Source organism: Diabrotica virgifera, chromosome 2, assembly GCF_917563875.1.
Source record: "Diabrotica virgifera virgifera chromosome 2, PGI_DIABVI_V3a".
Taxonomy (NCBI): Eukaryota; Metazoa; Arthropoda; class Insecta; order Coleoptera; family Chrysomelidae; genus Diabrotica; species Diabrotica virgifera.
The window spans coordinates 225,876,224-225,901,710 of NC_065444.1; the positions used below are offsets into that span (position 1 = coordinate 225,876,224).

The 25,487-nt window shown below is 35.4% G+C and overlaps 1 protein-coding gene across 3 annotated transcripts in view; it reads left to right on the plus strand.

Moving 5' to 3' along the window:
* Positions 1-21,917, plus strand: part of LOC126880451 (rhomboid-related protein 2-like) — a 71,064-nt gene extending 49,147 nt beyond the window's left edge. For all 3 annotated transcript variants that reach the window (XM_050644314.1, XM_050644315.1, XM_050644316.1), the window contains exons 4-6: positions 15,004-15,297; positions 18,845-19,058; positions 21,512-21,917. In XM_050644314.1, coding sequence (XP_050500271.1) covers positions 15,004-15,297; positions 18,845-19,058; positions 21,512-21,793 — 790 coding nt within the window. In that variant the 3' untranslated portion in view covers positions 21,794-21,917. The remainder of the gene's footprint in view (positions 1-15,003; positions 15,298-18,844; positions 19,059-21,511) is intronic.
* The last annotated feature ends 3,570 nt before the right edge of the window (positions 21,918-25,487 follow it).

The window sequence follows — 25,487 nt, forward strand, 5'->3', positions numbered from 1 at the left end:
CTGCTAGGGTAGAAAAGTTACTAAGGTAGACTTTAAAATTGGTTGTTTATTTATTTATTGGTTGTTTATTAATTGGTTGTTTATTTAATTTAATAATTAATTTATGCATATTAACTACATTTATTAGTATGATATTTTAATGCATCTGTTTAGTAATAAAAAATCCACAAAAACGTAAAATGTATAGTTCTTCTTTAACTATCTATAAAACGAAACATGCTAGGTACATACAACCTGATATTAAAAGAAAGCCTGTAATATTTACTACAAAATGCAATACTAATATACAATATACAGGGTGTACCACTTAAAAAATGAAAAAAAAATGTATTTGCACATAGTGATCACATTGTATTTTATATTGATATACCATATGCCTATGTCAAAGATATTAAATTATTTAAAAATGACACTATACTGATAAAACTCTCATATGCCATTTTAAATATTTCGAAAATTATTAACTTTGGACCTATAAAACCTTACACAACTCTACATGTTTTTAAAAAATAGATTCAAAAAATGTTTGTAAACATTTTTTTATCGGCATAGTAATATTACAGCTTACACACCAATTCTCTCGGTAGACCGCAAGCTATAGAGCTATAGCAGAAACACGATGGTAGACCGCATAATAGCACCCATTTTACTAAGTAATTATACATTTGAATATAAAGGAATACACAAAGCTGTTACAATTTGATTTAAATATAAAATAGTAACTATGTATAATAAAGAATGGCGGTACAGAGCCCAATTTCAGAAATATGTTAGTATGTGGAAATTACTCTATAACTAAATAGAATATTGAAAAAAGGAGCCTGTACCATAGGCGTAACCAGGGGGGGTTTTGGGGGTTATAACCCCCCCCCATTGGGATGTACTTTGAGCTCTATACGCTTAACAACATAGCCCTCAGAGACCTTGCAGTAGTTGTAACCCCCCCCCTGTCAGGTAGTTGTAACCCCCCCTTAGGATCATCCTGGTTACGCCTATGGCCTGTACCGCCATCAAGAAAGACAAAAAATACACTTTCTTCAAATACACTTTTTTATCCTGTGCCTAGATTTTGGGTCACATTGGAACTATTAAAAATCAATTTTTTTTATAACAAGAAATCGAACGTCACTGACTTGGCAAAATTTCGCGCCTATGTGTATAAAAATTATTGTTTTTGATAGTATAAACGTCACTGTCAGTGTCGAATTACCGACGCACTGTTGCCTCACTTTTGAAAGTTCGCAGAAATTTCGCAATCTTGGACCGCGTTTGTTGCTACCTGTTGATCGCTACTGTGTACTCTTAAATACATTTTTTGGTTTTCAACTACTTGTAACACACTTTGGTTGCTTTTTCATCTTTTGTGAGGGACAATAAAATGTCTCGCATCAATTTTACACTTCTCTCAGAAACATCATTAGCAAGTCTAATATTTTTTAAAAAGTTCATTGTTGTGATAGAAAAATGTGTTGTTTTTTTTAACGAGAATAATTTTCATAGTTAGATACTCAAGATATCTTGAAAAAGACTAATAAATATGAAAAGTGAGTAATTTATGATATTTTAATGCCCATAATCAACTTATCATGGCCAGTAATATTTTTTTCTGATTATACCTATATACAGGGTGTTCAGAAACTCTACCGACAAACGAAGACAGGAGATTCCTTAGATAATTTTAAGATAATTCAGCCCAATTCACCTAGTCCGAAAATGGGAATAAGGGAGCTAGAGCTCTTTGAAGATGGCGTCATGAAATTAGTTTTTCTTAAACACCTCTAGAACGCTTCTATTTAGAAAAACGAAAATTAGTATACATATTTACTTTTCAGAGATGAATCGATTCCATCCATTGCAAATTTCTACTACCGGTCATAGGCGTCCGTTTTGGGTAGAGCAACGGGTATTTTATCGCATAACTTTTTTGTCCTTAACTTTTATGCATTTCTGACACCGGATTATTAAATTGTGAGGTATTCTAGTACTAAAAGGTACTCTTGTTTTAAGTCGGTAGGACACACCGTTTTCTAGAAAAATCGATTTGAAAGTTTTTCGTTTTTGGAATTTGAAAAAAAATTGAAAGAACTTTTCAACAAAAAACGAAGTATTTTACCAACATAAAGTAAGAGTAACTTTTAGTACTCAAATACCTCATAATTTAATAATCTAGTGTCAAAAATGCTCAAAAATTCAAGACAAGAAAGGTATGCTATAAAATAACAGTTGACCTACCCAAAACGGACGCCTATGACCAGTACTAGAAATTCGCAATTAATGAAATCGATTTATCTCTGGAATATAAATAAATGTACCAGTTTTCGTCTCTCTAAACAGTCTTTTTTTGAATTTTTTTTTTTAATTCATAAAGCGAAAAATTTTCAAATCGATTTTTCTAGAAAACGGTGTGTCCTACCGATTTAAAACAAGAGTACCTTTTAGTACTAGAATACTTCAATATTTAATAATCCAGTATCAGAAATGCATAAAAGTTAAAGATAAAAAAGTTACGCGATAAAATAACCTTTGCCCTATAAAACGGACGCCTATGATCGGTACTAGAAATTTGCAATAGATGGATTAGATTTATATCTTGAAGATAAATACGCGTACCAATTTTTGTTTTTCTAAATAGAAGCATTATGGAGGTATTTAAGAAAAACTAATTACAAGACGCCATCTTCAAAGAGCTCTAGCTCCCTTAGGAAGCATTTTCGGACTTAGTGAATTGGGTTAAATTATCTTAAAATTATCTGAAGAATCTCCTGTCTTCGTTTGTCGGTAGAGTTTCTGGACACCCTGTATAAAATAACAGTTAAAACTGAGTTTACTTGTTTCATTATGGACAAGACGATCGTCAAAATGCAAATAGCCGTATATTAGCTCCCACTGGCCCAAGCGAAATTCCGTGGGGTGCGTCCACTGATCGGCATTCCGAATGATTCATCGGCACGCATCGCAAAAGTTGCCTCTTGAAGGCAAGCGTCCACAGGTCCGCATCGTACTCATCGGACCCATCGTACGCATCGGATTAATTTTTCATACTGCGTCCACTGTATCAGCAGCGATCGGATTGCCGATGCCACTACCTGCCAGGGTAGAAAAATTCCTAAGGTAGACTTTAAAATTTGTTTAGACTTTAAAATCCTACTATCCTAGTATGATAGTTTAATGTATCTGTTTAGGAATAAAAAATCCACTAAAACGTAAAATGTTGAACGAAATATCTACAAAACGAAACATACTAGGTACATACAACCTAATATTAAAAGAAAGCCTGTAACATTTACATACTACAAAATGCAATACTAATATACAATATACAGGGTGTACCATTTAAAACAATGAAAAAAAGTTTATTTGCAAATAGTGATCACATTGTATTTTATATTGATATACCTATGTCAAAGATATTAAATTATTTAAAAATGACACTATACTGATAAAACTCTCATATATCATTTTAAATATTTCAGCTTATACACCAATTCTCTCAGTAGATCGCAAGTTATAGCAGAAACACGACGGTAGACCGCATAGTATCACCCATTTTCTAACTAGTTATACATTTTGATATAAAGGAATACACAAAGCTGTTACAATTTGGTTTAAATGGAAAATAGTAACTACATCAGTAAAAGTTTCTTTGGAGATTAATAATTAAAGTTGCCTTTCTAAAATCGGTAAAATACCTTCTGTGTTTTTAAACAGTTTGGCCAAACTGTACTTGTAACACACTTTGAATGAGTAATAATTTTAAAATGAGTAATATTTATGATATTTTAATTCCCATAATCAACTTATCATGGGCTGTAATATCTTTACCTGAATATACCTAATATAAAATAAAAGTTAAAACTGAGTTTACTTGTTTTATTACGAAGAAGATCATTATCAAATGCAAATTAGCCGTAGATTAGCTCCCACTGGGCCAAGCTAAATTCCGAACAGAGTGCGTCCACTGGTCGGCATTTCGAATGATTCATCGGCACGCATCGCAAAAGTTGCCTCTCGAAGGAACCCTTCGGCATTACCGATGATGCGATCCGTACGATGCGGATCAGTGGACGCAGTTACATAAGTTTTTGTACAAGGCAAACTAAAATCCGTTGTGTACGATGCGTGCGATGCGTACGATGCGGGTCTGTGGACGCTTGCCTTGAAGCAACCCTTCGGCATTCCCGATGGTGCGATCCGTACGATGCGGGTCAGTGGACGCAGGTACATAAGTTCATAACTTATGTACATAAGGCAAACTAAAATCCGTTGCGTACGATGCGGGTCTGTGGACGCTTGCCAAAAATGAGGGCTCTTATTTAAGATTTTAAAGTAACTCCCCACTCCACCTCCGGGGTCGTGTTTGGTCTCATTCGATAGATTTTTTAAAAATATTGAGTAAGTGTATTTTGCAGTTTTTCGATCTGATGTTTATTTCACGAAATACCGCAGTGTTCCTATTTAAAATTTTAAATTTACCCCCACCCCTCTCCGTGGGGGATCGTGTTAGGTATCATTCGAATATATTTTTGAAAAATATTGAGCGCCTATTTTTTAGTTTTTCGATCTGACGTTTATTTCTCGAAATATTCGCTTTTTTCTTGTGAAACTTTGTAATTCACCTATTTCCTTGCGCCCCGTTCAAGCTGTCAGATTCTTGAACACTGTTCTGCATGTACTTAACTTACAATATCTTAATCTGACGATTTTGAGTTTTTCTAAGGATATAATTTTTTGGACCCCCTTAACGAACTCCCCTGTATTAACATCCAATATATGGTAGGGGTACATTTCCAGGGTACAAGGTTTCTCCCCATGTGACAATCTGACGCGCTCGAGTAACTGTAAAAATCTCTGCTTGGGCTCTCCTACCATTGAATGTATACTATTATATGAGTAGAATATAGCGTGGGCGTACTGGGAAAATCCAATAACTCCATTTTTTTCAATTTTGAAATTTTAATACCATTAAATCCACAAACATCCATAATAATATGTTAACAGGAAAAACGCCGTATATCTCCAAATTCATCATTCGTGTTTAAATCGGTAGTTTCAATGACAAAGAAAATCAACTAACTCCATCTTTTTCTAAGTTTTTATGAATAAAATAATGTTTTCCAAATATTTTTATGTACATGTATATGCACACCATATGTGGTTAACGTTCTTTAAAATCATATCCAGGTACCAAAACTTGAACAGCCAGTGTATCCGATTTTTAAGAAGTAAGCCATAAGGTATAAGAATGTCTAAATTCATTTTTCTCAAAACTTTACTTTGTGAGTTAGTGGATTTTCCCAGTAAGCCCACGATAGATAAGGTAAACGCTTTTTCTAATACGACAAAGCTACCTGACCAGATCACAGTATAAAGAGGGACAGTAGAACCACTCTCCGAAAAATTGGAAGTAAAATCTGTAGTCACGCATGGCGACCGCGCAATGTACTTAGTCGCTTTTGCCACACTCTCGCATTGCTAGTCGCATAGAAACGTACGGAATTTAACAGGGAAAACCCGCATCCACCACCAAGGGCGGTCATATATCTTAATTCAGGGGGGGGGGCATTTTGTACAATTAGATATTAGCTCTCAATTTCAATACAGACACAAAACGCAGAATGGGATGTTTTATATATTGAAAAGAGAAAATAACAATAACTCGAATGAAATGAAATTATAAACAAAAAACTAATACTCTACATGACGAACTCTATGTTTCGGCTCACTCCACTTTTAGCGAAACGTTCTATTATATTGTCTTCGTTAATAACAATGTCCTTGTGGACATACATTAGTGCAAGGCCAGTTAACCGTTCTTCACCCATATTGGCCCTCAGCCAACTCTTAAGTCTTCTCAGTCCTGAAAAACTCCTCTCTGCAGATGCAACACTTACTGGAAGAGTACACAATATTTTTAAAATTTTATTAATAATTGGATACATCATTTCATCACATTGTATGAGAGCATTTAGATCATCGCTCGGAATTTCGGATTCTTTGCTGTGTTTCCATCTCATTTTCCATAAATGTAGCTCTGCAATAAAAGTTGACTTCAGCACGTCTCTAACTGTCTCAAACAAACTTCCATATTTTGCAATCAAAATTTCTACGGCGGAATGGATGTCATCTTCATTTGAATGAATTAATATAGCAGGAACACATATTTGCAGATTAAATACATCCATGGTTTCTTGCTGGAAACGACACTCAATGTCGGAAATGATACTTTCAAGTAAAGGAATATATATCGTTATTCGAAAGTATTCTGTGGAGGAATGAATATCTGGATTAGGTCGATTTTTCATGAATTTATTCACTCTTGGAATACATAAATCTATATTCAAATTTTCTAGACATGCATTATTTCTTTAAGCAAAGCATTGAAATTTGTTTCTGCATTGTTGCGTTTGTCTTTCAAAACAAGCAGCGTATTTAGAACAGCATTCTGTGTAGAGCTTATAGCCAAATTTTTTGTTTGCAATAATTTGCTCAGAGGTAACGTTATTGCGAGTACTTCATTTAGACAAAACAAAGTGATAATAAAGCTGCAATTTGATGAGATCGCAAGTATATGCGTCCTAGCTTTACTGGAAGATTCTCTTTCGTTCCATTCGGAAATCAAATTCAAAGCTTGCAAAATTTTTTCAATCGATGCTTTAAACTGCAGAACGGAGTCGTGCCGTTCTACCCATCGCGTTTCACACAATCCAGAGAGCTGATCACCCAATGTTTGTTTGAGGACATAATTGCGTTTAGAAGAGGCTTTGAAAAAATATATTATTTCCTTCATTACCCCTACAGCATTTCTCACACATTGAACGTTTGATGATTTCGACAAACTCAAATTTAAAGCATGATTGAAACATGGACATCGTACAGCTATATTCATTTCTTTTTGAATTTCTTGGACGGCTCCTTGTTGTTTTGATGTCATTACGCTGCATCCGTCTGTACAAATTCCTACACAATTTTCCAATGGTAAACGAAATTTTTGAACTTGTTTTATCACTGATTTTCCTAAAATAGTACCATTCAAAACCGGTTCCAACGTATCGGGACTGAGCTCATAGTTCTCAGAATGACAATCTATGAATGACACAAAATCCTCCCGCACGTTGTTACCTTCTAAGTATCTAATAACAATCGACATTTGGGAAACATGTGCTATGTCAGTAGTTTCGTCAAACATAATGCTGTAATATTTAGCATCACTAATTTTTTTCACGATAACAGACAAAATTTCGTCTTTACAACATTCAAGCAACTCATTTTGCGTTCTTTTGCTAATATATGTGGCACATGACGACGTGTTTCTTAAATGCTCTTCTAAAGTTTTGTCTCCTGCTTCGATTCTGAATCGAAGAAGCTCTCGGAAGTTTCCCTCATTATTTGTCACATTGCTTTCTTCTAACAATGGCCCGTCATCTCTATGGCCACGGAAAGGTATACATTGTTTGGCTAAAAAAATTATAGATCGAATGATTGGTTTGAGCCGATTTCGATTATCCTCTATCTGCCTGGCTCGAGCACTATCTATCAAATTTCTTATATCTAAAGATCGGTTTTCGTAACATTTTATAAAATTATCGCTCGATAAAACCGCTTCAATGTGATATCGATTTGTATTATGTTTATCTAGCACACCATCCATTCCAAATAATTTTGCAAATTTTGTAACTGGTGTGGTAACCAAACTTTGCAAACTTGTTGCTTTATTTTTACCACCTGAATTTGCGAAGATAGCACAGTGCTTACAAAAAAGTCCTTTCTTCAAGTCCGAAAACGCAATCCAGTTATATTTTTGGAGATGATCGTATCTCAAGTACCGCTTAACTAACTTGTTATTTTTGTTATGTTCAGAAAATGGAAATGAGTAGTTTTTTTTCCGGAACCCACGTATTTTTCAAATAATTATATTTTTGAAAGTTTCCCAAACCACTCAAACCATCAACAACTCGACCAATGTCGTAGTTACTAACTTCATTGGACTTTTCTACAGCGACTTGCTTTAGAGTATTTTCATTATTAACTGATGTTTGTAATGTTGATACTGTTGTAAGTCGTTCTGGCACTACGAGATTCTGTTGAGAAGACGATGAGGAAGATGACCGGGATGACCCATTATCACCCACATCTTTAATTACTTTCTTCGGAACAACAGAAAAATACGAATTCAACGTATTCGTAATGTTTGCCCTCTTCATTTTCTGAAAAAAAAGAACATTTGTGATTCCGGCCAAACGAGAGATGGATATGCCCAGGTTTATTAATTTGAGCCTAATAATAATTTGCAGTCACTTTTCGTTCAAATCGGAATCTATTAACTTTTGTATTTCGAAATAGCATCCTATATAGCGAACATCTGCGCTGGACGAGAGAAAACTGCAGAGTATTATTTACTCATTGCTGATGTATTCGTTCCGTTAGCAAACAGAAAATTATTCCTAACCTATCTATGGATTTTTACTCACCTGTCACCCTGGAATAAAATGATGATTACAATCCGGCAATATATATAGTGCACTGCACCTATGTCACCTCTATAACTACGATACGATAGTGTATATCGGGTAGACGATAGATACTTCAGAACGTTCAAATTTCTACACAATACACAACGATATAACTTCCATAAAAAATATGTACATAGGCATTCTTATGTTTCTGTTTCTACACTGGACGTCGCCGGTGTCGGGATTCGCGCGGGAGGCGATGCACTTGCATTGGCGTAAGCAGAGTTGAAGAGACAGGCATTATGATTAATTATCATTATTACAGATTGCAGTATCTAGGTATTTCAAAATCCGTATGTGAATCCATTCAAAATAATTAATTTACAGAGTAAATAATTTAAAATATATTAACATAACATTATCCTGTGTTACTAGACAAGTTTATTTAAGGTGCATTGCCACCTTTGGGGGGGGCATGGCCCCCATGACCCCCCCTTATGACCGCCCTTGTCCACCACTGGTGAACTACCAATTGCGTACTGCCGGTATTACTTCTTGAGATCAAAGCGCCGACAGAGGAGTGCTTTTACTGTGGAACCTCTATATACTGTGACCAGATGATGTGCCCATCGAATTATTAAAACTCATTGATGAACATGACATTGATGTAATGGTTGAACTCTTTAATTATTTAATATATCAGACTGTCACAATCTGACCTTTGTAGCAACTTGACCAAGAGTCAAGTGCAACAACCTGCTCAGATCATAACAATAGCTTTAATGACACACACTTAAAACATTGTTGAAAATAATACCCAGCAGAATTTGTTAAAACTCTTGAATATGAAATTAGTGATGCACAATTTGGCTTTAGACATGGTGTGGGCACAGAAGATGATTTGTTCGGCTTGAATGTGCTCGCCCAAATATGCATGAACATGAATCAGGATATGTACTTATGTTTTGTAGACTTTGAAAAGGAATTTGATAGTGTTTGGTAATGTACCTACTTCTTTTTATATAGTTGTGACGTTGATCACAACTGCTTGCGCATTGCATGTTTTTTAGTAAAAAAAAGTATGCCCAATTATCTTTTAAAGGAGGCTGATGTGATAGCATCCATTGAAAGTTGCTAGAATCTTCTGACAATACATGATATCAAATAATATTAAATCATCATCATCAGTGGCATTACAGCTCATTATGAGCCACAGCCTTTTTCAGAACAATCTTCCTTCACTTCCGTCTCTGGCAACTCTTCTCCACAGAGGTGTAACCAGGATGATCCTAAGGAGGGGGTTACAACTACTTGATGGTCTCTGGGGGGTATGGAATAGTAGTGGTGTTAAACGTATGGAGCTCAAAGTACATCCAAATAACATCATCCAACAACATAAGTACATCCATTTGGGGGTTATAACCCCCAAAACCGCCCCTAGTTACGCCTAAGCTTCTCCATGGTCTAACTCAGATTTTAAATCATCCTCTCATCATCATCACGTAGCGCTACAACCCTGGGTGGGTCCTGGCTGACTGTACAACTTTCTTCCAATTTGTTCGGTCTTCCATCAACCTAGCGTCAAATGGGATGTTCATTTTTCGGAGATCTGCTTGGATGTTATCTCTCCATCGCATTCTGGGACGTCCGAGTGGTCTTTTGCCTGTAGGAATCTCCTCCCATACCAGTTTTACAAGTCTCTCGTTATGAAGTCTGTGCACGTGGCCTGCCCATCTTAGTCGCTGTAATTTAATTTCTTGGACAATATCGGTGTCATTGTAGAGTTCTTTTAATTCGAGGTTGGTTCTGATCCTATACTGATTTGTGTTAATGTCGTGGTGAGGTCCGAAAATTTTTCTAAGTATTTTTCGTTCAAAACGTCTGAGCTTTTCTTCGTTTGATTTGGTCATGGTCCACGTTTCGCAACCATATGTTAGTACAGGTCTGACGATGGATTTATAGATTTTGATCTTGGAACTTCTTGTAAGATTTTTTGATTTTATAAGCTTATCCAGTGCGAATAGACAGCAATTTGCTGATTGGATTCTGTCTTTTATTTCTTCAGTAACATCGTTGTCAGCTGTGATTACGGCCCCCAGATACTTAAAACGTTGTACTCTTTCGAAATTGTAGGTGTTGACCGTCACATTTTGTCCTATCCTGTCTCTTCGGGTCTTCTATTTATACACATATATTTCGTCTTTTCTTCATTAATCCTCAGCCCTACTTCGCTTGTTGCTCCTTCCACCTTGTTGAAAATGGCCTTTGTGGATAGGATGGAGTCTCCAATGAGATAAATGTCATCAGCGTATGCTAGTAATAACTTGGGACCTTGAACCGATATCAGTTCTGTTTTTATTTCGGCCGACCTCATGGCTTTCTCTAATACAAGGTTAAAAAGTAGTGGAGATAACGCATCACCCTGTTTGAGTCCACTGTTGATTTCGAAGCTGTCAGACAGTTTATTATTTACACGTACTTTTGATATTCCACCCTCCATACAGACTTTAGTCATCCGAATGAGTTTCTGTGGTATTGAGAACTCCGCCATGGCATTCCATACTTGGCTTCTTTCTACGCTGTCATATGCCTGTCGAAAGTCTATGAAGAGATTGTGTATGGGTCTGTTATACTCCCATCCTTTTTCTAGAAGCTGTCTCAGCGTGAATAGTTGATCTATTGTGGACCTGTTTGCCCTAAAACCGGCTTGATACTCTCCTAGGACTTCTTCAGCATAAGGGGTCAGTCTACTAAGAATGATGTTTGAGAGGATTTTATATGCCGTGTTTAAGAGTGAAATTCCTCTGTAATTCGCGCATTTTGTTTTGTCCCCTTTTTTGTGGATGGGCACTATGATGTTTTCCTTCCATCTTGCTGGTATCCTTTCTTCTAACCATATCTGTGTTATTAATTGGTGAATTTGGCGATGTAGTGTTTCTCCACCGTATTTCAGAAATTCTGCTGGTATCTCGTCCGTACCCGGCGCTTTGTGATTTTTCAGCTTATTTAAGGCCTTTCGGGTTTCTTCAAAAGAGGGATTTTCGACGGGCATGTCTGCTGTTATATAGATCTCTTCTTTGTGCTGTTCTTCCTGTATGATGTTTAGAAGGTCCCTGAAATACCCTTTCCATTCTTCTGTTAGTTCTTTAAAATCATCCTCTCGGTTGTTTTGATATTTAAGTCTCGGTCTTTCATGGCTTGTTGTCCCCTCGGCTCAGTGGCGGATCTAGACATTTGCATTGGGAGAGGAAATTTACCATATACCCAAAGACGTAAATAATAACTTATATGCATTAAGTGACCTTAATTTTCTAACTAGCGTGTTTATTGGGTTGAATATGTATATCTATGGTTTAAGTTTCATGTCAGATAATATATGTTTATATTTCAACAATTTTTTCTTTAACTCTGGTCCTTGTGTGGACAGAAATTTCCTCATTCTCCCTCTCTGTAGATCCGCCATTGCATCAGCCACATTCGGTCAAATCATTCTGGATTCTTACCATGTTCGCTGCTCCTTTGTAGTAAGTTTAATTAGTTGAACAACATAAACCGGTATTTGGAATTTTACCACAGCCAGCAGAATATCTATTAACTTCGTTGTCGAAGTGTAATATCTATTAACAGTCGTATGAGGCTTTAAAATCCACCAATATGTGGTGGGTGTCAACGCCGAAATGTAGAGTTTTTTCAATATTCTGTCTCACTGGAAAAATGTGTTCCGTGTTCCGTAGGAGCATTTTTTTCTAAAATACAATAGACAGTACTCTATATGCTATATTGAGTGATACGTTTATAATTATCATCACACATTCCTTTTTTATGGAGTGGTTACTTCTTCTTGTTCTTCATCTTCCTCTTTATAAGCAATTCTGCATGTTGATCGGTGGATTAATATCTCTGTGGAAGGTTGCCACTCCATATTTTGCACTGTCGACCGATACTTCTTCTACCAATTGGTGATTTATCTCTTACTATTATGATCACACGGGTCTCCAACATTCTGCTTATGTTATTCCATTTTTTTTTCGATTAATATCCATTTATACACGTGTATTTCGTTTACATCGTACATTACATTTTTTTCTAATGTCTTCACTGCTCTTTTGATCTATCAGCGTATTTTCTGTAATTCTTCTCAGTACTCTCGTTTCTGCCGCTTCCAGTAGTATTTGTGTTGTGACTGTATCGGGTCTTGTTTCTGATGCATATGTCATTATTGGTCTTACATAATATATTGGTGATCCGCAGGGCCCCCGCTACCATATGTACAAAGTGTACCATGCACACGGGCGCCATCCTTTAGGAGCGCCAAAACCCAGAGTAAAAAATTGCAAAAAATTTGAAAAAAAAAACAAACAAAAAAAACCAAAAATTAATTTTAAAATAAAAGTTGAGAAATTAAATAGGATTACGTATAAATAGAAGAAAAACATGAGAAAAACAGAATACTTCGGCCATATAATAATTAGAGGACCTATATTCCATCTACTTCGCCTTATAATACAAGAAAAAGTATAGGGAAAGAGATGGATTGGTTGAAATTAACTTTCATGGTTGTGAAATATTAGATAAAGGAGACGAAGGTGTAATAAATACACACAAAATTTTATTAGTAGGTATATCATCCAGTTACTGCCGATTCCTATATGCAAGACCATGTCGGAAGTCAGGCATTTTAATTTATTTTGTTATGATTTTATTATGTTTGTTTCATTTTGATATTTTAGTCTACAAATAATAGTCCATTTACTCACGGTTTTTTCTGTGAATTTTAAAGAACCGCTTGCATTGACATGAAATACACATTGGCATACACATAGCTAACAAGTCAAAGAAAAAAAGTGATATTCTGCCGATGTGTGCTTTTGCACTGGGGGTGGCTTCCACCCCTTCTCGGGGGTGAAAAACATACGTTCAAAATAAGCCTGGAATTGGATAAACTGAGTAATTCTAAGAAACTTTGTTTCTATAGAATTTTTTCACTACGTTAATACTTTTCGAGTTATTTGCGAGTGAATGTGTTAATTTTTTAACAAAAACCCTCTTTTTATCGTAAAAAAGTAAGTATTTTATCGAAAAAATGCTCTTATCAAAAAAATAACTTACAAGAAGTTTAAAAAATGGCTGGCATATGAAGTCTGTAAACCCAGTAGAAGCACAGTTGTAGTTAATGAAAAGTAGGTTCTTATTCTTCAAATTCCAAATCGAATATTTCAACGTGAAATAACCAAAAAATGAATTTCGGGGAAAGGTCATTAAAACTTCTTTGAAGTGTTTAAAACAAGCTTTATATTTGTTCTTTAAAAAAGTTTTTAGCATCAAAAGTAAGTAAGTTATGCTCAAAATAAAGTTGATCTCTTTTTTTGGTAAAAGAAATCTTTTGGACAAAATTTTTTATCTTAAAAATCTCAAGCAGTAAAAAATGTAGGTTTCTCTATTCTGAATATTTTGGATTTTTGTTTTCCTGTAAAACAAAAATTTGTTAAGATATGGCTGTTCAAAATTTGCATACACCTGTGATTAAGGACTCGTTCAAGCCCTTTTAACTAGAACAACCTTTTCAAAAAAAGCACTTTGAACCGATGAAACTTAAGATCAATATAAACAATACATAAGTAACTTGTAGTGAAGCGGTAACGATTAATTTCATTTGGGACGCTAATTACTGGGCGATTTTCACGATTTTGAAGTTAGAAACTTATTTATTTTTGGTAAAAACATTTTGTTTGATAAAATACTTACTGAACTTACTGAAAAAACTCTATAGAACAAAAGTTGCTTAAAATTAGTCATTTTATCCAATTCCTTTTTTGAACGTTTCTATGTTTTTTTACCACCGAGAAGGGGTGAAACTCACATCCAGAGCAAAAGCAGACATCCGCACAATATCACTTTTTTTATTTGACATGTTAGGTATGTGTATGCCAAATTCCATGTCAATTCTTTAAAATTCGGAGGTTTTGCAATGTTTTACCGTGAGTGACTGGACTATAAGTATGACTTCTAAAGTTCAGTTTTTTTGCTTTATTTCAAGAACCTACCTACCTACCTTCAAAAAATAAATAGAAAAACATGATCCAAAATGCCTTAAGTGGCTCCAAAATCCTTTTTTGCACACAGGCGCCAGTTACCCTTACGGGGGCCCTGGTGATCCGGATCGGAGTTGGTGGATGGGTAGCTACCGCTGTCGCACATAACTGCCGCTGGTCGGAGGACTGCTGGCTGCCACTGGTTGGGCTTCTTTTAGTTCATTACACTAAGTGGAACTGCCTTTACGATCCTCCGCTTTTTCTTAAATACATTCTCGGCTGCCCTACTGGGATGCCTCGGAGTAGAAGTAGAAGTCGAAATTAGTGGGGTTACGCTGGTATCGAAGCGTGTATACTGATCTCTGCTGTTAATCTGCTGAACGTCGGGCTGAAGGCACTGAAGGCATATCGAAGTTGGCATACTGACAAGCTAATCTATTGTGTAGAAAGATTTGCTACTATTTACAAAAACGTACATTTCGGAATTTAGCAACTATTTCATTTTAATTTCAATATTTTAGATATATTCATCATCTAATACCACATCCCAAACAGGCAGTAAGCCTCCGTGCAGCTCGTAGTGGTGGCAGACGTGGTAGTCAAGGCGACCTTTGCGATGAATACTCATGCTTTCCTCCACCTGTTTTTATGTTACTTATTTCCATACTCGAATTTGCTTTATTCATAACAGATGAACTAACACAGGAAGGATCTTCACTTACTGCAACCGGTGTTACCGGCCGATATCTTCTCTACGATCCAGACAAGAAAAAAGAAGTATGGAGGTTCGTGACGTACATGTTTGTACATATTGGGTACGTATACTTCACCATTGTATATTTAAATACACCCCCTCTGTGGCTCAGTGGTAAGAGCGCCTACCTTTGGATCGAAAGGTCCGAATGGTCGTGAGATCGAATCTCACCAGGGTCAGAAATTTTTCGATTATTATAAATTAATAAATGAAAATAGATTCGGTCCTTGTGGGATCGGTACTCACCGGAGGGACCGCAGACGTTCAGATACAATTAGCATCTCTTTGCAAAGACAATGACGTCGACTTTGCAAAGTAACAAGACACTCAACACACACACCACACATTACTCCCTTGAGTTAGTGATAAGTTATAGTCTAAAAAAATCATGAAATTGACTGGCCAGTTGGTTGTGAAAACCAGTGCCAATAAAACACAAAACACATATTTCCCACATAACAATGATGTTCGCATCATGTTCTAAGCATATACTACCAACATTCGTCGGAGTATATTCTTTTTAGTATATGCTTAGTACAAGCATAGCATGTATCTTAAAAAACATTCTAAATTTCATGTTCTTTGCATATACTTTAAAGTATATTCTCGTACCGAATATACTGAGTACATTCGTGTACGTAGTAACTCGGAATATTCGTAAAAGTTTATTCTTAGAATATACCTTTATCGAATATTCTTAGCACATACTTATAAGTACATTCTTAACACATACTTATAAGTAGATACTTTCAAGATATCTTAAAAATAATATGTATTTATAGGAAGTATAATTTAGCCTTATATTATAGATTATCAACTTCGATATATTATAGATTATCAACTTCGTTATATTTTAGAATAGAATAATTAATAAAATTTATGTATGTAGGTAGTATTGGACGAATTTCATTTCAAAATTGTTGTATGGTAAAAAAGTTTAAACATTAATTGTATTAACGTTTATTATTAAAAATTCGTTTTCATAATTGAAATAACTTTACCATTTCGAGTTTATCATGAGTATTTTTACATCGTTTGGAATTTGAATTTAGGTATATTCAATTCAATCCGGGCCATTCCAGAACCAAAGCATGCCAAAACCCACAACCAAAGGCTTTGGTGTTGCCAACCGTCGAGTAAGCTTTTTTCCGTCAACCTTAAAAATTCCCACATTTATAAAAAAATTCCCTTCTGTTTACAAAATCTGAGAAGATATGTTTAATTAGTTTCAAATATTTTGATTTTTTTTTTAATATTTTACAATTTGGACTGAAACAAAAATTCCCTTTTGAGTTAACTTTTCGCTTTATCACCTTTTATGTTGAAAATTCCCGCAAAAAGTGAAACTTCCCTCCGTTTGGCAACACTAACCACCGGTGCACCGATGTTGTTATTCCACAATAAATACATATCCCCCTATCCCCGTCTTGCCTTATTCTGACCATTTCTTACCTGAATGGATCAGGGTAGGAAACAACGGTAAAATATGAAATCGAAAATAGGCATTATTTGTATCTATGCAGTGTTACGGATGAAGACGAATGATAAAGTACTAGGACTAAAGAACATACATAATCTCTTTATTTTGTTTGCGGTGCTTCAAAATAGGTATAATCTATTTTGGTAACTCAATATTATTTAATAAATACATATAAGTAAGTACATATATGTATATAAATTTTAGTTTCTCATACATAGTTTAGTTTAGCTAAATATTATAATATAATAGTTTATATAGCTAAAATTTATAAATATGTACTTACTTTTTAAATATTGCAGAATGTAGGGTACTAACTACATTCTCATTTGCCATTAAAATATGTAAATTTAATAGGTATTTGGTAGAACCAGTAGAACCTAAGATGAGATTAGGTGATGCTGAAAACATACTTCTGAGCAATATAACACTTTCTTAGAATATCCTTAAAAATATATTCTTCTAATACAAAGATGTGCAGTAGTTCGTTCTAAGTATATAAATAGAATGTTTATAGCACTTCCTTGGAATGTTCTAAAAAGTACGTTCTTAGTATAAACTAAAAAGATGTGCGGTAGTACGTTCTAAATATATAAATAGAAGGTTTATAGCACGTCCTTGGAATGTTCTAAAAAGTATATTCTTAGTATATACTGAAAAGAAGTGCGGCAGTACATTCTAAGTATATACATAGAACGTTTAAGTACTGTAATGTAGTATATACTCAGTATGTGCTCTGCACATTCGCAATGGTAATTACGCATATTCTCAGTATATACTTTTTCTGAAAAGTATGTTCTATGAATGTACTAAGAACATGAAATTGTTATGTGGGAAATACCATGAATTATGTCAAAATTTCAGCCGAATCGAACTCGTAGTTTTGTTTTGACCGCGTGTGGAAGTGGGCGTGTCTGGGGATTTTAGTAAAATGGAAAAGAGCAAATTCGGTCGGTGATTCAATTCTTGTTTTTGAAAGGGAAATCGCGTAGCGAAATCAAAGGCGCTTGGATGCTGTGTACAGTGACTTCTCCTTCGAAGGATGACAGTCAATAATTGGTTTAACGAGTTTCAACGTGGTCGCACGTCGCAAGTCACGCCCAAGTGCCACTAAAAGGGCTAGAGTTAATGAATTTTGACAAGAGTTATGAGTCAAGCCGATGCAGTACACAAATTTACGTGTTATTTACAAGGTCCTAGCTATTGTCAAACTCCAGTACCTTTACCTCAGATGATAATGTGAAAAATATCCATGGACAGACCGTCGACTCGCGACCGTGAAGGTGCGCGAGATAGCTGAGACAGTGGGCATCTCAAAAGACCGCGTGGGTCATAAAATTTTGGGCATGAGAAAGATGTCGACATGATGGGTGCTGCGTTTGCCCACTCCGGACAACGAGCGCAATCGTGAGACCACTTCAGCGCAGTGTTTGAGGCTGCTTAAACATAATCGGAAGGAGTTTCTACGTTTTTTCATAACCGTTGACAAAACATGGATCCAGTGGTACACACCAGAGACCAAGAAACAATTGAAACAGTGGACATCACCCCGCGAACGAGCTCTGAAACAGGCGAAGACTGCCCTATCGGTCGGAAAGGTGATGGCCACCGTTTTCTGAGAGTCACTAGGTGTGATCTTCTTTCTGGAAAATGGCAGAACGATCGCAGAGCTCTACTATACCGAATTATTGGGCCGATTCGACGCCGAAGAAAGTACTCTTTCACCATGACAACGCACCGGCTCACACCTCCGCTGTCGCCATGGTCAATATTGGTCGAATTGGGCTACGAACTGCTGCCCCATCCACCGTACTTTCCAAATTTGGTCCTGTATGACTTCTTTTTGTTTCCACACTTGAACAAGTCACTCTGTATGCAGAAATTTATGTCGAATGAGAAGTTCCTCGTCGTCATGAAAGTCCACGTTGTAGACCTCGAGAAAACGTATTTTTCAGACGGGTTTAAAAAAGTTACAGCATCACTGGGTTAAGTAAATCGAGCTAAAAGGAGACAATTTTCAGAAATAAAACACCATTTTTTAAAAATTTTGGTTTTTATTTTATGTGAGTAACTCCGGTCTTTGGCAAGATAAAATTATTTGATTTTGAAATTGTTTCTTTTTTCTTTTTAGATACAATCATATAATAACGAATCTCGTTGTACAACTGGCACTTGGAATACCACTAGAAATGGTTAACAAATGGTGGAGGGTTTTGCTCGTATATTTTTTGGGAGGAATCGCCGGAAGCCTTGCACATTCTATAATCGACGGGAACATTCGTTTAGGAGGTGCCAGTGGAGGTGTATATGCACTTATGACAGCACATTTGGCCCAAGTGATAATGGTAAACTTATATTCCACACACATTAATTTATAATAACAACCCAAGTAGCACAATAAAAACATTTTAGTTTTATTTAAGGTTTATAGAGGTTTTATGTGGTAAATAAGAAGATAATGGTTTTAAAGTTACCTTGTAGAGATACTGCCAGTACTTTAAAACTGTTAAGCATTTGTCACTAGTTTTAAAGTATCTAATAAGGTTATCAAATAAGACTAATTAATCTTAATAGATAATTCGTCTTATTGTAGTTTTAAAATGGTTTATTCTCAGTTCATTTAAATCAAATCAGTTTTATGAAGACCTTCCGGACTGTTTGGTTTTATTAGATTCTAGTTTGTTACCTTTTAGTTTTATTGCAGTTGTAAAGATTTTCCTAGTATGACTAATAAAACCTATTATAAAAACTACTTGATCTCAAGACTATTATGTCAGTAAAACATATGCCTTAAAACTATTTTTTAGTTTTCTTTAAAGTTGCTTTCTTAACAGCAACTAGTAGGCTATATTAAAACCAAACGCTCTTAACTGAATCAATTTGGTTATCGTAAAGACTAAACTATGCTTCTTGTTAGAAACAACAAAACTATCACTCATCCCCTTTTCTTTCATGTCCACTGTCTCTCGTTTTACTCCGACGCCCCTGAGGGGCATAAGAATTTTCGAGAAAGAAGAAGAAGATTTCTCTCGTCCTGTATCTTCTCTGCTAGAGTAGAGTAGATATTTTTCTTTAAAATTAACTAGTTTTGCTGGAAAATAAGCCACAATTTTACTAAAAAAATGATTTTATTAACGTTTCGACGCCCAAATCGGGTGTCGTTGTCAAAATACAAAAAATATTAATGAATTAAACAAAAATGTTGTTGCCTAGTAAAAAAATTCTTCTAATAATTTATTTAATCTGACTCATTTATATCGGTAATTCAGACATGTATTCATTTTAAAGTAGAAGACTTTAAAATGATATTGCCAATATTTATGAGTTGCGTTCCTGGGACGACTTTATTGAAAGATAGTTCATTCGATTACATGAAATCAACCCCAACTCAAGAATATCCGTCACAAAAAAATAATAACATGTGATTAGTCTTTAAAAAGACAACCACATGCAATGGTGACAGTAAAATTCTCGTGCTAGAGATTCCATAGTAAAACACGAGGGAAAACCAGGAAAAACCTCGTGATACTATCCCGACATCGTAAGTATTAGGTCTTACTTTAGTTTACTCTCAAAAATAATAACAAATTCTGACCTTAATATGTACATATGTTATTTTAAATTATAAATAATATTAATAATACATACATATATAAACAATACTAAAATATAAAATATGTACCAACTCGATATGTTATTGATTTACTAATCCTGGTATTTTCTTTATATTGACTTCCTCTTTTAGTATGGGTAACCACATCCTGTATATATCAACTGTATATATCAGAGTTGTTTGAAGATGATAGGAATAATATTACCGAATTCTACCAAAACTGTACTGACGGCCCAGAAATTATGAAATGCGAAGTAGAACACGCTATAAATAGTGCTAAAATTAGAAAAGCCCAGATGATACACCAACTGAGTTGCTGAAACTAATAGAGGATGATAACATAAAAGTAGTAGTAAGACTTTTTAATTCAACATATAACACCGGAGTGATTCCCACAGATTGGCTCAAATCCATCTTTGTCGCAATACCTAAAAAACACAATGCGAGAAAATGCTCAGAATATCGATTAATTAGCCTAATGAGCCACACTATTAAGATTTTCCTAAGAATACTTCACAACAGAATTAGACGCAAATGCGAAGAAGATCTCGAAGATACCCAATTTGGTTTTAGAAATGCTATGGGTACCAGGGAGGCACTTTTTGCGCTTAACATCCTATTACAAAAATGCCGTGATCAAAGAAAAGATGTATTTGCATGTTTCGTGGACTTCGAAAAGGCATTCGATAAAGTACAGCATGTAAAATTAATGCAAATACTGAAAAATATCGGAATAGATGACAAAGATATTCGTGTCATTAAAAATTTTTACTGGAATCAAACTGCTACGGTCAAAATTGGAGATAACTACACCGATGAAATCTCCATACAACGAGGCGTCAGACAAGGTTGCATTTTGTCACCAACATTGTTTAATGTTTACTCGGACCAGTTATTTAAAAAGGCACTTGAGAGACAGCCATATGGAATAAAAATCAACGGAGAACTACTTAATGTGATAAGATATGCAGACGATACAGTAATTCTGTCAGATAATATTGAAGGTCTCCAAATTCTGCTTGATCGTATTCACGAAGTAAAGGTGGTTGATAGTTTACCCCAAGATAATTAGTGAATAAAATAGAATATAATATCATTATTCCTTTAGTTATTGATATATTTAAAAAAAATATTTTCTACGTATTTGTAAATCGGCTAATGTATTTTTGTTTTCCAATGTTTTAGAATTGGGACAGTTTACGATTTGCATCAGTACAACTTGTGGTTTTCGGACTAATAATATCGATCGATTTGGGCACAGCGTCTTATCAACGGTACTTCAAACAGGAATTAAATGGAATTGGTGTTACGTGTCATTTGGGCGGGGCTGTAGCAGGACTTTTAGTTGGAATTTATGTTTTAAGAAATATACACCAAACGACGTTTGAAAAGTACATCTGGTGGGCGGCTTTAGTTGTTTATATACTTCTAATGATAGGGGCACTTATTGCCACAATACTGATGTAGTTTGAGCCTTATACATATATTTGATATTTTATATTATACATCATTTTAGTACAAATCTTTGTTTTTTATCCTGTTTATAAATAATGTTACTGGGAAATATGATTAAAACTAAATTATTTATTTTTGTAATTGTATTATTGCTTCATAGAAGAATCTTGAAAATCTAGCAACAGCACTAGATATGGCGATTGTTAACACATTCTTTAAAAAGAGAGAAACTCGACATATTACGTACAAAAGTGGACAACATCAATCCCAAATAGACTATTTCATGATAAGGAAAGAAGACATACGTGAAAGCAAGGACTGCAAGGTAATAGTTAGTGAGACAGTAAGCCAACAACATAAGCTGCTTGTTCTGGACATCGAAGTAAAAAGTGAAACTAAACCAAAATATCGGAGAGGACCACAAAAAATCAAGTGGTGGATGCTAAAAGATGAGAAAGAAGGTCTATTCAGGGAAAGAATAGTAGAGAAAATATGGAATATGAAAGGAAGCCCTACTACAATTTGGATAAAAATGGCCAGTAGTATTAGAGAGACTGCTATTAAAATACTGGGGAAAACGTCAGGAAAAAAGTTTGAGGATTAACAGACTTGGTGGTGGTCAAACGAAGTTCAAGGAAAAATAAAAGAGAAGGTAAAATTATATAAAAAGTGGCAAGAAACAAGATTCAACACAGATCTTCAAAACTATATGGTTGCGAAAATGGAAGCGAAAGTAGCAGTAGCAAAAGCTAAAGCAGAAGCGTATTCAAACCTATACGATCAACTTGATACCAGGGAAGGCGAAACGAAGATATATAAAATAGCCAAACAGAGAGCAAAGAAAGCAAAAGATTTTAATCAGATTAGATGTATCCGAGATGAAAATAATAAAATACTAGTTCACGAAAAGGATGTCAAAAAGAGATGGAGAAAGTACTTTGACAGCTTATTAAATGAAGAATTTGACAGACAGCCTGTAGAGTCAACGGAGACAGTAGCAGCAATGGTCACCAAAATAACAAACGTGGAAGTGGCTCAAGCGCTTCAAAAAATAAAGAAAGGAAAAGCGGTAGGACCAGATGATATTCCTGGGGAAGTATGGAAAGCATTGGGAGAGACAGGAACAAGGTGTCTAGCAGGTTTATTTAATAGAATTATGGAAGTTGGACAAATGCCAGACGAATGGAGAAGCAGTATACTAGTACCTGTCTACAAAAACAAGGGAGATATACAGCAGTGTACAAACTAAAGGGCTATAAAACTGCTTAGCCACACCATGAAAATATGGGAGAGAGTAATTGATAGACGGATACGTGAAGAGACCGACATATCCGAGAATAAATTTGGCTTTATGCAGGGCAGATCAACAACAGACGCAATTTTCATTATAAGGCAGTTGATGGAAAAATACAGGAGTAAAGAAAAAAACGCTCATGTGGTATTCATTGATCTTGAGAAAGCATATGATAGAGTTCCTCGAGAGATTCTGTGGTGGGCACTCAATAAGAAAGGAGTCCCTGGTGCATATGTAAAGATTGTGAGGGATATGTATGCGGGAGTAACGACTAGTGTTAGGACAGATGTGGGAGAGACTGATAAATTTCATGTGAAAGTAGGATTGCACCAAGGCTCTGTGCTTAGTCCGTATTTATTCTCATTAGTTTTGGACCAGATAACAGCGAAACTACAGGGTAACATTCCATGCTGCTTAATGTATGCTGATGATGTCGTGTTAGTAGGAAATAGTGAAAGAGACTTAGAACAAAAACTGGAACAGTGGACATGAGCTCTGGAGGAAAAAGGTTTAAAAATTAGTAGGACAAAGACAGACTATTTGGAATGTTCATTTAAAGATGGAGTTACTACAAATAAAATGGTATCTTTGGATGGTGAACTGATTGTAAAAAGCAATAGTTTTAAGTACCTGGGATCGGTATTACAGAGTAATGGAGAAATAGATGCAGATGCATGCAGTAGAATTAGGGCTGGATGGATGAAGTGGAAGGAAGCGAGTAGTGTGTTCTGTGACAGAAAAGTTCCAATGAAGCTAAAAGGAAAATTCTATAAAACAGTCATAAAACCGGCTATGATGTACGGAACTGAATGCATGTGGCGGAGATGAGAATGCTTAGATGGATGAGTGGAGTGACAAGAAAGGATAAAATTAAAAATGGGTATATTAGGGGAAGTCTAGGTGTGGCACCAATTGATGCCAAAATGAGAGAGCATAGGTTGAGATGGTTTGGTCATGTTCAACGTCGAGACGTTAATCATCCAATACGAACAGTAGCTGAAGTGCAGATTCCTGGAAGGAGTAGGAGAGGAAGACCAAAGAAGACGTGGGGGGAGACGATTAGGCAGGACATGTTGGTAAAGGGGATTAATATTGATATGACCCAGGATAGAATTGTGTGGAGAAATGCAATTAGGGAAGCCGACCCCGCATAGGGATAAGCCAAAGAGGATGATGATGATGAGAAGAATCTTGAAAATACCTTGGACAACCCCCACCACCAACGACAATGTTCTGAGGAGAATAGGTACAGATAGGGAGATGCTAAAAATCATCAGTCAGAAAAGCTAACTACTTGGGACACATTATGAGAAACGAAAAGTACCGCCTAACGACAGAGACAGATTTGCCAGTGTAGTCGCTAACATCAATTAAAGGAGAAAGCACCACAAGAAGAAACATTGTATTATTAATTATATCATCTTCCAGTAAATATCGAGACAAACTGGCTAAAAAAAGACAAAAATAAATCATACTCAAAAATAAAACAAAAAGAATTATGATTGATGTAACGCTCTGAAGCATTCTAGGAGTACAGCTCCAGAAGGAGGGCTCACAGAGAGTGTAAACAACTCTATGTGGGAGCTTGTGCAGGACTGACCTTACTGTTACGACAGTTCCGTAGATTGATCCTACATAAAAAAGTCCCTTGACGTGAAAGAAGAAGTAGCCACGTACGAGAATGTTCTAGATGTCATGGAATAACCCAGAAATGTCTGGGACGCCTAGAACGTCAGAAAATCTATATAAACATATGTGTTTGACATTTTAAGGAACACGGGAACAGTTGTAATTGAGTATTTGAATTTAATTTGTGTCACTGTGTAAAAAGTTATTGTAATCCTGTTAAGTTAAATAAAGTCATTTAAAAGAAGTTTAACATTACCAAATATCCCTGCGGAATAGTTTATGCAGTTCAAAAAAAAAGGAGAACGACACATTTACTATTTTTACTACGAATAAGCCACAGTTTTACCTTAAAATAAGTTTATTTTGACGTTTCAATTTCCACTTCCGAAATCGTTCTCAAAATACAAAATGATCAAATTTTGTTTTTATTACATGGTGTGGAGAATGCACGAGCATTGTATCGGGAACAAGGATAATTTTTAAACAAATATTTTGCCATAAATAATATATGTTTATTTTCGTTATTTACAGACGCTCGACTCTCGATTACTAGACCATCAAATCTTATGACTACGCAGAAATAGTTTGTATAACAATGATCTACATAATAGATTATAAAATCGGATTATATGTGAGAATCAAGATCAATAGTTATAACTGCTGTGTGTATGTGTATCGGCCTACCCTAATTATTGTACATTTAATATAAAGGGTGATTCATTTAGAGGTACTTTTTTTGGTGAGGATTTGTTGGAAGATCGTGCATGAATGGTATCACCTAAA